Source organism: Artibeus jamaicensis, unplaced genomic scaffold, assembly GCF_021234435.1.
Source record: "Artibeus jamaicensis isolate MK-2021 breed Jamaican fruit bat unplaced genomic scaffold, CSHL_Jam_final contig_415, whole genome shotgun sequence".
NCBI lineage: Eukaryota > Metazoa > Chordata > Mammalia > Chiroptera > Phyllostomidae > Artibeus > Artibeus jamaicensis.
This window is the reverse complement of record NW_026521823.1, coordinates 281,234-297,142: the sequence shown is the minus strand read 5'-3', so window position 1 is coordinate 297,142 and position 15,909 is coordinate 281,234. Positions and strand designations below refer to the sequence as shown.

The following is a 15,909-nucleotide window of genomic DNA, read 5'->3' as shown; positions in this document are numbered from 1 at the left end:
CAGACCTGCAAGAGGGGCAGAGCCAGTAGTGGAGGGGGTCGGGCAAAAAAGATCCCCTGACCCAGGCGAACAGAACAGGCAGCCGAGGGTGGGTCCCAGGTGTGGGTAGCAACGGGCAGACCCAGTGAAGGCGCAAGGTGGCAGGCTGACCACGGTCATACATTCCCACGCAAATAAACCAGCGAAGGAGTGAGCAGTGAGACAGACCATGCAGGCCCCAGCAGCAGAAAGGAGCAGAGGGGACCCACCATTGCGCCCTCTCTGACCCCGCCCCCACATACACCATCACAAACCAGCAACCTGGGTGGCCCTACCCTGGCAAACACCTAAGGCTCCCCTCCTCATATGTAACAGGCTCAAATAGACCAAAATATGGCTCAAGAAGAACTCAAAGCCCCAGAGCCGATAAATCTAAGCAACCAAGAGACAGCTAACCTATCAGATGCACAGTTCAAAACACTGGTGATCAGGATGCTCACAGAACTGGTTGATTTTAGTCACAAATTAGAGGAACATATGAAGGCTAAACTAATCGAAATGAAGGGAAATGCACAGGAAACCAATAGTAATGGAAAGGAAACTGGGACTCAAAGCAAGGGAGCAGACCAGAAGGAAGGAAAAAATGACCAAGGAGAAAAATATGAAGAAACAAGAATTCAAAAAAATGAGGACAGGCTTAGGAACCTTCAGGACATCTTTAAACGTTCCAACATCCGAATTACAGGGGTACCAGAAGGGGAAGAGGAACAGCCACGAGTGGAAAATTTATATGAACAAATAATTAAGGAGAACTTCCCCAATGTGGCAAAGAAAACAGACTTCCAGGAAATCCAGGACACTCAGAGAGTCCCAAAGAAGGTGGAGCCAAGAAGGAACACACCAAGGCATATCATAATTACATTACCCAAAATTAAAATGAAGAAGAGAATCCTAGAAACAGCAAGAGATAAGGGGATAGTCACCTACAAAGGAGTTCCCATCAGACTGTCAGCTGATTTCTCCAAAGAGACCCTATAGGCAAGAAGGGGCTGGAAAGAAGTATTCAAAGTCATGAGATCCAAAGATCTACATCCAAGATTATTCTATCCAGCAAAGCTTTTATTTAGAATGGAAGGGCAGATAAAAGTGCTTCTCAGATAAGATCAAATTCAAGGAGTTCATCATCACCAAGCCCTTATTATATGAACTGTCAAAGGGACTTATCTAAGAAAAAGAAGATAAAAAAGATGAACAGTGAAAGCACAGCAAACACAGTTATTTACAACCACACCTAAAATAAAAGCAAACTAAGAGGACAGCTAGATCAGGAGTGTAACCATAGAAATGAAGATCACATGGAGGGATAGCAACAGGGGAGTGGGAGAAGAAGGGGGGAGAAGGTACAGAAAATAAGTAGCATAGACGGTAGGTAGAAAATAGGGGGGGCAAGAATAGTAGGGGAAATATAGAATCTAAAGAACTTAAGCCATGTGGTCATAAACTAAAGGGGGAGGAATGGTGGGGGAGCGGGTGTACAGGGTGGAGGGGAACGAAGGGGAGAATAGAACAACTGTAATGGCATAATCAATAAAATATATCTAAAAAAACAGATCTGCCAGAAAACCGAACTGTACAAATGTCTTGACAACCAAGGAGTCAAAGAAACATTCATATAGACTGGTACTCGGAGACAAAGAAATACAGCCCAAGTGAAAGAGCAGATCCATACTCCAGAAAAAATAGATAGCCAACCTATCAGATGCAGAGTTCAAAACACTGCTAACCAGGATGTTCACAGAACTGGTTGAGTATGGTCACAAAATAGAGGAAGAAGTGAGGCTATGCAAAGTGAAATAAAGAAAAATATACGGGGAACCAATAGTGAAAGGAAGGAAACCAGGAATCAAATCAATGATTTGGAGCAGAAGGAGGAAGTAAATATTCATCCAGAACAGAATGAAGAAACAAGAATTCAAAAAAACAAGGAGAGGCTTAGAAATCTCGAGGGCAATTTTAAATGTTCCAACATGCGAATCATGAGGGTACGAGAAGAAGAGAAAGAGCAAGAAATTGAAAACTTATTTGAAAACATAATTAAGGAGAACTTCCCCAATCTGGTGAAGGAAATAGACTTCCTGAAGTCCAGGAAACTCAGAGTCCCAAAGAAGTTGGACCTAAGGAAGCATACACCAAGGCACATTATAACTACATTACCCAAAATTAAAGATAAGGAGAGAATCTTAAAAGCGGCAAGAGAAAAGGAGACAGTTACCTATAAAGGAGTACCATTAAGACTATCAGCTGATTTCTCAAAAGAAACCTTACAGGCAAGAAGGGGACAGAAAGAAGTATTCAAAGTCATGAAAGACAAGGACCCACATCCAGGATTACTCTATCCAGCAAAGCTATCATTTAGAATGGAAGAGCAGATACAGTGCTTCCAAGATAAGGTCAAGTTAAAGGAGTTCATCATCACCAAGCCCTTATTATGTGAAATGTTAAAGGAACTTATCTAAGAAAAGATAAAAAATACAAACAGTAAAATGACAACTCACAAATATCAACAACTAAACCTAAAAAAACAAAAACAAAAATGAACTAAGCGAACAGCTAGAACAGGAACAGAATAACAGAAATGGAGATCATATGGAGGGTTAGCAGCGGGAAGGGGGACAATGGAGAAGAAGGTGCAGGGAATAAGAAGCATAAATGGTAGATACAAAATAGACAGGAGGAGGTTAAAAATAATATAGAAAATGGAGAAGCCAAAGAACTTATACGTACGGCCCATGGACATGAACTAAGAGTAGAGAAGGAGAGATGCAGGCTGGAGGGGAATAAAGGGGAGGTAAAAAATGGCACAACTGTAATAGTATTATTAATAAAATATACTTAAAATTTTTTAAACAAAAAATATCATCTCACATTTTTTGGGGGTGAGTAGGAGTCAAGAGACCTGGGCTTTGTCAGGGACATAATGAAGGGAATGAGGAGATGAGTAGTAACTGCTCATAGAAACAGGCCCCAGATTTCTGGTAAAGATGGAGGCATAGATTAAATGGCTCACCTCCTTGCACAACTCCAGCAAAAATTACAAGTAAACTTCAAAACAACTATTACCCAGAATCCTCAAAAAATCAAGCTGTATGGAAGACTGAAAACTAAAGAATTAAAGAAGTCACATTCATCCAGACAGGTAGGGGGGGCGAAGATGTGAAACGAGGGGTGAGGGGGGGAGGGGGTCCCATACCGCGTGTGATGCATAAAAATCAAGAAGGATACCCAGCCCCACACCAGACAAGTCAGCCTAGGGTTCCCATGCCAGGAAGGTATATCCCCTAACTTCTGGATGTAAAAATCAGTGCAGGTTAGAGCAGTGGAAGAAACTGCAAGGATCCTCAAGTGTGTCCTCTTAAAGGGCCCACAACAGAGTTGGGACTTACACAGACACCCTCCTTCTGGGCTCCAGGACCAGGGCAGTAGCTGGAAGGGCACCAGTCAAATACCAGGAGAAACTAAAGGTGTGCGTTATCAGGGCACATGTTGGGAGACAGTTTCATCCTGGACCAAAGCGCAGAGGCCAGGAAGCAGTGTTGTCCCCTCTCCAAGCCCTCCCCTACACAGTCACAGAGAGGTAACACAGGCTGCCCTGCCCTGACAATTACCTAAGGCTCCATCCCACACAACTTATAGGTACACTTTATTACAATAGGCCACGCTACTAAGGCAGGGAGTCAAAGCAGCTCTATCTGATACACAGAAACAAACACAGGGAGGCTGCCAAATTAAGGAGACAAAGAAATATGGCCCAAATAAAATAACAGAACAAAACTCCAAAAAAAGAACTAAACAATGGATACAAGCAATCTATCAGATGCAGGGTTAAAAGCACTTGTTATTAGGATGAGCTCAAGGAACTCACTGGTTATGGTTACTTCAACAGCATAAAAAAGACCTTTCCGGAAATGTAAGTCAAACTAAATGAAATAAAGAGAAATTTACAGAAAAACAACAGAAGTAGATCTCAAGAATCAAATCAATGATTAGAATACAAGGAAGAAAGAAACATTCAATCAAAAAGGAAGAAGAAAAACAATCCAAACAAACAGACTGGTATAGGATAAGGGGCCTCTGGGACAACTTCAAACATACCAACATTCGAATCATAGGGATGCTAGAAGGATAAGAGAAAGAGCAAGAAATTGAAAGCTATTCTGAACGAAAAGTTCCCGAATTGGGTGAAGGAAATAGATAAACAAGTCCAGGAGGCAGAGTCCCAATCAAGATGGACACAAGGAGGCCTACACCAAGACACATCATAATTAAAATGCCAGAGGTTACACACAGGAGAGAATCTTAAGCCCTGGCTGGTGTAGCTCAGTGGATTAAGCACGAGCCTGTGAAGCAAAAGGTTGCTAGTTCAATTCCCAGTTAGGGCGCATCCAAAGGTTGCAGGCCTGGTCCCGATTGGGGGCATGCAAAAGGCAACCACACATTGATGTTTCTCTCCTTTACCCTCTGTCTAAAAGTAAATAGGTGTTTAAAAAAAGAGAGAGAGAGAGAATCTTAAAAACAAGAGAAAAGCAAAGAGTTACCTACAAAAGAGTTCCCATAGAGTGTCAGTTGATTTTTCAAAAGAAAATTGGCAGGCTAGAAGGGACTGGCAAGAAGTATTCCAACTAATGAAAAGCAAAGCCCTACAATCTAGATTACTCTATCCAGCAGAGCTATCACTTAGAATGAACGGGCAGATAAAGTGCCTCCCATGCAAGGTAGAACCATAGGAGTTTATCATCACTGAGCCATTATTATATGAAATGTTAAAGGGATTTATTTAAAAAAAATAAGATTAACATTATGAACATTAAAATGGCAATAAATTCACAACTGAATCTAAAAAACAAACTAAGCAAACAAGCAGAACAGAAATAGAATCATAAATATTGAGATCTGGAAGGTTATCAGTTGGCAGGGGAAAGAGGAGAATGGAGGGAAAGGTGCAGGGATGACAAGGTACAAATTGGTAAAGTACACAATAGGCAGGGGGATGTTAAGAACAGCAGAGAAAATGAAGTAGCCCAAGAACTTACATGCATGATCATTGGACATGAATTAAGGCAGAGGTATCAAACTCGTTTTCACTGGAGGCCACATCAGCCTTGCAATTGCCTTCAAAGGGCTGAATGTGATTTTAGGACTGTATAAATGTAACTACTCCTTAACTAGGGGCAAGGAGCTCTACATTTGGCCCTTTGAAGGCCACTGCGAGGCTGATGTGGCCCCCGGGGGGAAATGAGTTTGACACCCCTGAACTAATAATAATATAACTTGCCAGACAGATTGCAGGGTACCAAGTAGAAAGGGGCAAATGAGGAAAATTAGGACAACTATACTAGCATAATCAAAGAATATATTACAAAAAAAAAAAGAAAGAAGGCCTTGGCTGGTATAGCTCAGTAGACTGAGCATGGGCTGTGAACCAAAGGGTCACTGGTTCAATACCCAGCCAGGGAACATGCCTGGGCTGCAAGCCAGGTCCCCAGTCTCAGTGGGGGCCACATGAGTGGCAACCACACATTGATGTTTCTCTACCCTCTTTCTCCCACCCTTCCCCTCTCTCTAAAAAATAAATAAATAAAATCTTTAGTTAAAAAAGAAAAAAAAAAGGAAGATAGTGGTCCATGGGTTGTGCAGGGTGTGAGACACCCCAGGAGGAACCAACCCATCACCTGAGAGAGAAGGATCTGACACTTTACAGGTTACACCTATTTTTTTAAGTTGAACACTGGGGTAAATCAGGCAGTCATTGAAACCTGAACCTTGAAAACACTATGCTAAGTGGAAAAACCCAGTCACAAAAGACCACATACTGTATGATTCCACATATGTGAAATGTCCAAAACTGGCAAATCCACAGTGACACACAGTAGATTAATGGCTGCTTCAGGCTTAGAGTTGTGGGAGTTAGAGAGCAACAAAGAAAGGGGACTACTAAAGATTATGGGGTTTCTTCTGAGGGTGATGAAATGTTCTAAAATTGATTATGGTCATGGTTGCACAATTTTTTTTGATGGTTGCACAATTTGGTGAATATTAAAAACTATTTACCCTTTAAGTGGGTGAGTTGTATGGTATATGAATTCTATTTTAATAAAGCTATTATTAGAAAATAATAAAGTTTTTTAAAAAGAATACCTTTGGATATCCCTATCTAAAGGAACATGCCCTACTTGCAAGTTATGAAGTTAAAAACAAATTTGTTTAAATCAAAAAATGTCAAACATTTACTTCTTTTTTAAAATGAAAGATTATGGGAAACCTACATGCTTACCATTCTGAGCTTCTTGACACCTTTTAATCCAGACCATAAAATCAGCATCCACACCTAAAAAGAGCAAACTGACTGTAAAATCATTCACCTGCACAATCTAACATATTTATTCAACAAATACTTAATGAACACCTACTATGTTCCAAACAAATACTTAATGAATACCTACTATGTTCCAAACAGTGTTCTGGGCACTGAAGATTCAGCAGTGAATTAAATACACAGTACCCATCCTTATAGATCTTACAGCAATCCGAAGGTTAGTTATAAATATACCAACAAGCTATAATATTTAGTTGTTCATGAAGAATTTTAATTTAAAAAAATTAATTTTATCCAAAGATCACCTTAGTAGTTCACAGATATTAATCTACATTTCCTCTCACCCCTCTCCTCTTAAAGGTGTTTCCTTTGTCACACAACAAAATCAGACCTTAAGGGAATTCCCAATACACCACCTCAGTTAGGATGCAGTGGAAGCGTGGAGTGGAACTCCAACAGCTGGGTTGAAGTCTAGAAGACTTGCCTACATCTCTTCTGTCCTAATTTATAAGTTCCATTTGCAAAGTTGGGCCTAATGCCCTTTCTCAAGTAGGTATACAGTAAAAAAGCAAATATTCAAAGCAGTAGAGTGTAAATTTTTAAAAATATAACCATACAATACTTCAGAGCAGCATTTCTCAACCTCCGTACTACTAATTTTTGGGGCATGATACATCTTTGTTATGGAAGACTGTCCTGTGCATGGCAGGATATTTAACAGCATCTCTGGTCTCTACTCATTAGACTTCAGTAGTACATTCCCCCTTCACTAGTCATGATAATCAAAAAATCTCTTCGGATACTGCCAAATGACCCCCAGGAGCAAAATCAAAATCAGGGAGTTTGGAACCATTACTTTAGAGAATTGTGATAACACTCTATCATGAGATGAAGCTAAAACAATAGTATACAATTAGGATTATGTGGTCTACCATTATCTATGACATTACTTACACAACTACTTTTAGTTTTCTGCAGATTTTTTTATTCTTGGCCCTTATTATTTCTATATATGTGCAAATATATACAAATATCTGTACTGCTGTGATAATTTTCATATATAAGTATCCCTTGCTTTTGGAAAATTCACAGTACACCACTTCACCTCTACAGAAGACCGAAATTACTACTTGTTTTCACTAAGAGAAAATTCAATAGGATTTTCAGTTTTATGCAAAGAGCGGAAATAGCATCCAGCATTTGTTTTGCATTAGCCATTAAAAAGGCAGTGAGCAACCAGAGCATCAAGAGTGGCCCCACCAAGCTCCTTCCCCAGGAACTACAATCAGCATCTCAGCAACGATCTAACATGGCTTTGAACTGTGTCTGTGAGCATGTTTGCTTTATCTCAATTTTGTACGTGTGTTAGCAAGATGTATAATAAGATAGTAGAAAACCCTAACAGAGCTTATAAGACCATGCACTTTATGTAAAACTGGACATAACTGAGGATTCTGATTGTGATGAACAAGATAAAGGAATTCTGTGTACAATGAAACTGCCTGCATCCACTATTCATATTATTTACACACAGAGAGAAAGAAACTTGAAAGCTGCTTAAGTGACTATTGGTTCTACAAATAATGAAGTGGTTTCTTTCAGCTGCTATCCAGTAATAGATAAAATAAGAAGTCTATTGCCTGAGTAGATTAATAGGTGTACAAAGCATGGTGTTGTTATCTTATACTTCAGAAGAAATCAGTCTTTTTAGTAAGTCAAACTACACAATACAAACATTATTTTTCCTTTATACAGGCTGTGTATTTATCGTATCATTCCTGCTTTTACTATCTGTTAGTGTTATTTTTAGGTTTCATGTGTTACTTTGTATAATTTAGTAGGTTATTTTGGGGGCCTAGGAATATTAAAATTTTTTTGCATATACATTATAGAAATGATCTACTTTCTGATGGTAGAGAAAACCTGTATTTCTCTCAAAAAGATGACATTAAAAACTCACAGTATTCTCAAAGCTTTGTTTCTTCTGTGCCCTATCACAGTATACCTAATACTTTATTTCTCAATAAAAACCTTCATTATAAAAGTTCCTATATAAGCAATATGAATAAAACTTAAAATAGACTTCTGAATATCAGCACAAATTAAACTGTCACTTGTATATTAGAAAAAAATAAAACCAGACTTTTATAGAAAGCATACTGAGTGTTTTCAGTTTCTAATGTTAAAGTTTATCTGTGATTTAAATACTAAATGGCCAATTTAATCAATATTTAAGTAAACTCAAACTCTGCAATCAACACAAAAATACCATTAAAAGGAGTAAAAGATGGTATTGGGTTTTGGTAATTAACCTGAGATTACATTAACAAAATTTAGCTATAGTCTTTTTGACACAAGAAAAATAACATTAATTTATCAACATATAATTCTAATACTTACTATCTAATTTCTGTCCTTCTGTAAAAGTTTCTAGAGCAGCAGCATAGCTTTTTTTATGGTATTCACATATCCTGTATGAGCATATTAAAAACAAATACCACACACATGAAATTATGAAAAATAGCCTTCTTCCTACTTTAAATATCCCAGCATTCTCTATTGTTAAAAGGCTGTAAGCATGTATTAAATAAGTCAAGAGATTTTCTAAAATACTCTACCTAACATCTAGTATAATTCCTATTAATATCCAATTTTTTAAACTCATTTCAGAAGGAATTTCTTGATCTTAATTGTATACACTTGCTCCTTCCAAAGTATAGTTACATAGAAAGGAATTAAAGAAATTTCTTAAAGAAAAGTCACTCTTTTCAACAGAAACAAGCTGGGAAACAAAATACACAGATAAAGAGCACTCATTAAATGTAGTCTGTCCAGCTTGGCTGAGAAATAGATGTTCTCTAGTCAAAGACAGTAAACTCCAAATGAAGAACAAAGAGAGACTTGAAATTCATCAGTTTTACCTGTAAGTTACTTCTATCATCACTATTTTAAAGTATACTGACTACACACCTCCTATCACATACTGAAGTTAATAGAAGCATAAGTTATATGTAAAATTGAATCCTATCTCAGTTATAGAATGTATAAACACAGAATTTACTACTTATATAAAGTTTACTATTAATTTCAACAAACTAAACACCTATCTATTGTCCATACTCAACAGGACAAACAGTTATTGCATACCCTTTTCTCAGCATAGCAGTGGGATTATTTGGATTAAGTTCAAGAGATTTCTTTGCATCAGCAACAGCGTCTATATATGAAAAAGAAAAAAAGGAGTTTTTAGTCAGTTCATCACAGATCCTAACAAATATTGCACATAAAATTTGAACTGCTCTTAGACTTTTAAGTTGGTAAAATGGACAAGTGATTTCAAATTAGAGAACGCTAACACTAAATATGATCCAATAAATATTACCCTCCTATCTTCTTATTAGCCTAATATTTAACTTCCTTTTTGGAGAGCTTCAGGCAATAAAACTGTGTGTCACGAACATCATCTAATTTTCTCATTAATGTCATTTATGCAATTTGACTCAAGATATTTAATTCTTCCTTACCCAGATTTTCTATCCAGAATGAGGTAATTAACACAAGTAACAGAGAAATACATTCCTTATAAAAAAATGCAAGTAACAGCACCTCATTGAAATACTTTGTAAAACAGTAAATATAATGCTATTCTCCTGGCAAATCCAGTAACTACAAATGAAATTTGTATAAATTCTCCACCCACTGAAGGACGGACACTCATAATATTAAATGGGTGTTATCCAGCTACTTCACACCTTGTATGAAAGACCAATTTAAAAATCCTCAAACATTATCTCTGTTTTATTTGACTCATATCTTGGGCAAAACTTATAAGTAACATTAAAGAAAATGTATTTTGTAAGAAAATTACCACAATAATTCCCAAGAAGGATGTGACAATAAGCTCTTTGACAATAATTTTGTGCATCATCTGGTTTCTCTTCCAAAGCCTTAGTCAGCTCCTACAAACACAAACATGTTGAGCATAAGTAAATGTTTTTTAAGTCACTGGACTCTAATTAAACATGGCTTTTAATCAAATACACTACTTTAATAAGCTATCTGGAACAAAGTTAACAGGAAAACAAGCTAGGAGCTTTTTCTTTGCAAGAGGATTAATATCTGCCCTTCTCCTCCCCTCCCCACAAAAGCCTACAATATAATGTAGTATCTATGTAAAGCACTTAGCAGTTCTTGGCCTATAGTAGGAACTGGATAAATAGTACTTATCACCTCATTTATTCCGAAGAATTTACCTGATATACATTGACCACCGCAGATTTTCTCCTTCTAATTTGGAAAAGACTCACAGATCATGTACAATTTGAGATACCTAGAAAATGTGAAGCTGTCCAATTAAAAAAAACCCTGGAAGTTAAATCTAGAGTTCAGGAAGGTTAACAAAATCAATGAATACACAATCCAGTTTGGCTGGCCCTCTCTTATCTATCAATGGCAGACAACCCTAACAAATTACAGCATTACATTGAAAGCCCAGAAATATAATACCTCATACTATCAACTGATTAAGAGTTAGCATTAGAGAGATGAAAATTATTGTCACTCTGACTACTCATAATATATAGTATGTAATTGGTAGCTAGAACAATAATGATAGAAGAAAAGATAGCACAATTAGTGAGGCCAAGGACAAATGGAGGCAAACAGGAAGAATTTGATTTTCTACCTACGACTCACATGCCCTGTGCATTTGGTAGTATTTTTATTTTATTTACTATTATTTTGTTATGCCTAACCCAAGGACATGCTCATTGACTTTAGAAACAGGGAAAGGAAAGAGAAGAAAAGAGAGGTATGGAGGGGGATGGAGGGGGAAGAGGAAGAGAGATGGAGACAGAGGGAGAAAGAAAGACAACCAATTAATGTATCTGTCTAGACACATTAATTGGTTGCCTCCTACATGCACCCTGACCAGGGACCCAACCCACAACCTAGGCATGTGCCCTAACTAGGAATCAAACCTATGACCTTTCAGTTTATGGGACAACGCTCCAACCAACCAAGGCTAGTAGTCTTCTTAAAAGATAAAATTAGCCCTGGCTGATGTGGGTCAGTGGATTGAGCACCAGCCTGTGATCCAGAGTCACTGGTTCGACTCCCAACCAGAGAATATGCCTGGATTTCAGGCCAATTCCCCATTAGAGGGCACATAAGAGGCAACCACACACTGATGTTTCTCTTCCTCTCTTTCTCCTTCCCTTCCCCCCTTTCTAAAAATAAAGTTAAAAAATCTTTTTTTAAAAAAGGTAAAATTATTTCAATAGCCACATACTGATTTTGCTTTAACCTAATAGTGTAATGATTCTCACAAAGAAATTATACTTGATAATCATATACCTAAAATCCAAACCACTTTTTATCATCTCAACCCTTATTGTCCTGATCCAAGCCATAATGAAAATCAGATCTTGTTACTATGTCTATGTTCAAAACTCTCCAATGTCTTTCTAGTTGACCCAGAGCCAAAGCACAAGTCCGTCCAATAACCTAAAGGGCCCTTCTTGATATAACTCTCTGCTATCTCTGATATCATCTCTTACTACTCTTCCCTTTATTTTATTCTAGTCCATTCTAGTCCAACGGCCTCCTTGCTGTTCCCACACAAGCAGGACTCTGCACCTGCTGCTCCCTCTCACGAGAACGCTCTTCCCTCAAATGTGCACAGATTCATTCCCTCACTTCCTAATTAGTGACAAGACTGTGCCAGAGAAAGGATTCAAATCCAGGTCTGTGTGTTTCCAAATTGGATTTTAACCACTAGAAAGCACTGCCTCTTGGTAATGTTTCTTTACTCCAAGTTCTTTTTCACATACTGTCTGTCTGACATTTGTATTATGTTTTCTAATACTTTGAAACTCCTAAGTTAAATAATACCATCTTGCATTAAACTTTCAATTTTGAAAATAGCTGGTAACTTCTCACCTACCTACTCAAATATTATCTGCAAACCAAATTTCTAGCCTCTCCTCAGCAAAGTAGATATACCATGGGTCCAAAAGGCTGTTACAGATTATATTAATATCTAAATCATCAATTCAAAACACTACTTTAAACACATATTTAACAAAGGCTAGACACTGTGAGTACAAAGACAAATTACATTCCTTTTCTTTTAAAGTCAGGTAAAAACTTATGAATTTCAAACAACCAACATGCAAGTAACCTTTAAAAATAAAAGTCAACTGTTGGTTAAGGACACTTTACAGTAACTCAGTTAAATGAGCAATTGACTTATTAGGCTATTACTAAAAAACTTTTCTCAAAAACTGAACACAAACTTAATTATGATACATGTGAGTCATGAATGGAACAATAATCAGTTTATTATAAGTACTGCATATAATAAATTCAGAAAAAGTGAAGATAAAATAACAAGTTGTGGCTGCATTAAACTACACCTGACTTGTGGCTTGTTTTCAGAGTTCTGTTTCTGTGACAATAGTTGCTGGCTGCTGGAATACAAAGGGACTAAAGGGAGGGGTCTGAAAAGGCAAAAATATTCAATCACAGTAGCAAAAAGCTATTATTTAATGGAGACCAACTGAAAATATACTGTAAATATGTCCAAAGTTATACTCAGATAAAATGAGATGTTACAGTGAAGCAATTTATAATTCTCAAAAATAAAAAAATAAAAAACCTTGTGAATTGTAAAATACAATTATGCTGAAATCACATAGGTAAGAGCTAAGGTAACTGTGAAGGAAGTCCCTGGTAACCCAGAATAGGGGAAAAACTCCTTTTCAAGGCAGTAAGATTGTTTAAGACTTGGATCTCTTAGAAACAGATTTCTAAATTTTTTAAGTTGTAAGCTCTTTTAAAATAAAATGTCACCCCAATACATTCAATAAGAAATAAAATAAAATATAAAAATAAAATGCTATCTGACAAGGAAATTGTTTTAAGGTTAAAAGCAAAAGCAGTGTTGCTCAGACTGACAAAAAATTCAAAGGACTTTAGCTCTGGGTATCTCAATTTAATACCATTTTCTGTTTTCTTCTAGCTACAGCTAATTCCCAATCACGGATAATAAAGAGTATCAACCCTTCTCCCTTCCTCAACGGCCTAACACTCCTGGAGAAAAACCACACATCACCATGGAGAACTTGTACCAACACATTTATGCTAACCAGCTATGCTCTCAACAAAGTTATCGGTGGTCAGATACTTCAAAGTCAGCTACCAGACCTTTAATTATATCATATAACCCCAATCCTACCCCCTCCTCCAGAAGATGACCCCAACGCGCAGAACCCAGACTTACCTCTTCTAAACTATATAACCTGGAGCAAGTTAAAACTCTTTAGCCTCAGCTTCCTTGTTAGAAAATGCAAATACCCACCTCACAGTTGTTGAAAGAATTATGGTAAGAGTCATTTAGCACATTTGGGTGCCTATATCTCCCAGGCACTACACTAAGAACACGGTGGTAAACAATATACACAAAAACTCCTGCCCTCTTGAAACTACACTAAGGCCTGCACTAAATATAAGGTGGTCAGAGAAGATGGCTTCTCTGAGAAGGGGACATTTCACCTGAAATGTTAGGTGATAAGCATTCCCAAGCAAAGCATGAGGTAGGTCAGGAGACAGTATATTTTAGGAAAAAGGAACTGCAAGCCCAAAGGCTACTCAACAGGATTGAGCATGACAAATTCGAGAAACAGAAAGAAAGCCAAAGTGGCTAGAATACAGAGAGCAAAGGGACTCAACATATACCTCCCGTGACTTATCTTCATAATAACCCTTTCAAGGTCCTATTTTGTTCCAATTTAGAGACAGGTATTCTGATCCAGAGTGATAACAGGGACTTTTCTGAGGTTACAAAGTTATCACGAAACCAGGATTTGGACACAAGTAGTCTCATTCCATGCCCACTGTTAGAGTAAGTTGTGCTACATTTATACAGTGGAACACTACAAAGCAATGAAAAAGAACTACCACTTCATACAGCAATATGAATATATCTCACAAAATGTTTAAAGCAAGACAAGTACCTACACTCAACTGAGTATCTAGCCTATGACTCTGTTTATGTGAAGTGCGAGAACAAGCAAAACTAATTGATGGTGATGGAGGTCACAATAAGGGTTGTCTGGCGGGAAAGGAAGATTATTGGCTGGGAAGAAGCATGAGAAAAACCTGAGGATAAAAGTATTCTATATTGTTTCTCTGTATCATATACACGTATGTAAAACAACTTTATTAGTTGCAAACTTCAGATTTGTGTTATCTACATGCTGTACTTCAATAAAAAGTTAAAAAGTAAAACAAGTGAGATGGAAAGTAACATCAATAACCTTTAAAATCGCCTTTTATGAACTGAATTTCCAAAGGCGGAACTGAGCCGAAGAGGACCACAACAAATGTAAATTCTGAAAATAGGTATTAGCAGACATAAGTAATTGTAAAGAAAAATCTCAGTAACATGTTATTCTACTACTGATCCCAGAGGCCTCATCAGTAAACATCATAGTACAACTAATTAATCAACCACTTTATTTGAAGGCCTTCACATCCAGAATCAAAAACATATTTTGACCGAAGAGGCACTAAGGGACCTAGCCTGCAGTTTCCTCCCCTATTGCTCTCATACTCCTTTTTCAGACCACTGTAGTCAAATGATCCTTTTTGCTGCTCCTTGTACCCAGCATCTTGATTCCTAGCCAGGATTTTTAGCATTGCATGAACGCTTTCTCCAGAGCTTCCACACTCATTCCCTCAGGTCTCTGCTCAGATGTCATCTTCTTAGACTCTATTAGCACGTGGCAAATTATTTCTAAAAGTCATAGGTATGAAAACGATTCTCTTGACTCAAACTGCTAACCTTAAGTGTGTTAGATTGTAACAACAGAACAGGGTTTGGGTTCTTTTCCTAGTGTTTTAAAGCAAGAAACACCTGGATAAATTTTGTGACCCACTGCATTATACAGCCTTAGCTTGGGCTTTGGCTTTCCTTACTACTTCGTATTATTTAACTCTTGCCCTTTTACTCCCTTATATACCTTTATTGTCTTTCGCTTCATACAAAGTGCCTTGTAAGTCAATTAAATATGTAAGTAAAGCCTTCAGTGGATTCCTCGCACATAGCAACGCCCCCCCCAAATATTGTTTTGATACATAAACAAATGAGTCAATAATGGATAGTAGCAAGACATCTGGAAATTTTCAGGATCATAGGAGAAATTATGGTTGTTATGGTAGTCTGAATTCATATACTTTGCACATCGCCTGGTACATAAGAATGGCAAGGATACTTGTTAAACGGAAAAACCGAATTAAATACCATCAAGCCTAGACTTCACTTTTCCTTGTAGTCAAACATCATTTAAAATAAATATCCTTCCAAGCCAACCATGAATGTCAACTACAGAGACAGTTTTTCTCAACAGATACGAATATACAGGCAAGGTCCAGGAGTGAGAGGGGGAAAGGGACAATATGAAACAGAGAAAAAAAAGAGGCCGAGTTTGTCAAAATCTAGGATGAGACGCCGCAAAAACAGTCCACCCGCTCCCAGACAGGCATGTGCTGGGACG

The 15,909-nt window shown here is 37.6% G+C and overlaps 1 protein-coding gene across 1 annotated transcript in view; it reads right to left on the bottom strand.

Moving 5' to 3' along the window:
* SUGT1 (SGT1 homolog, MIS12 kinetochore complex assembly cochaperone) overlaps positions 1–15,909 on the bottom strand; it is a 53,057-nt gene that overhangs the window by 36,782 nt on the left and 366 nt on the right. Inside the window, exons 3-6 of the mRNA XM_037141247.2 lie at positions 10,221–10,311; positions 9,500–9,569; positions 8,753–8,823; positions 6,311–6,364 (exon numbers count right to left, since the gene is read on the bottom strand). Coding sequence (XP_036997142.2) covers positions 6,311–6,364; positions 8,753–8,823; positions 9,500–9,569; positions 10,221–10,311 — 286 coding nt within the window. The remainder of the gene's footprint in view (positions 1–6,310; positions 6,365–8,752; positions 8,824–9,499; positions 9,570–10,220; positions 10,312–15,909) is intronic.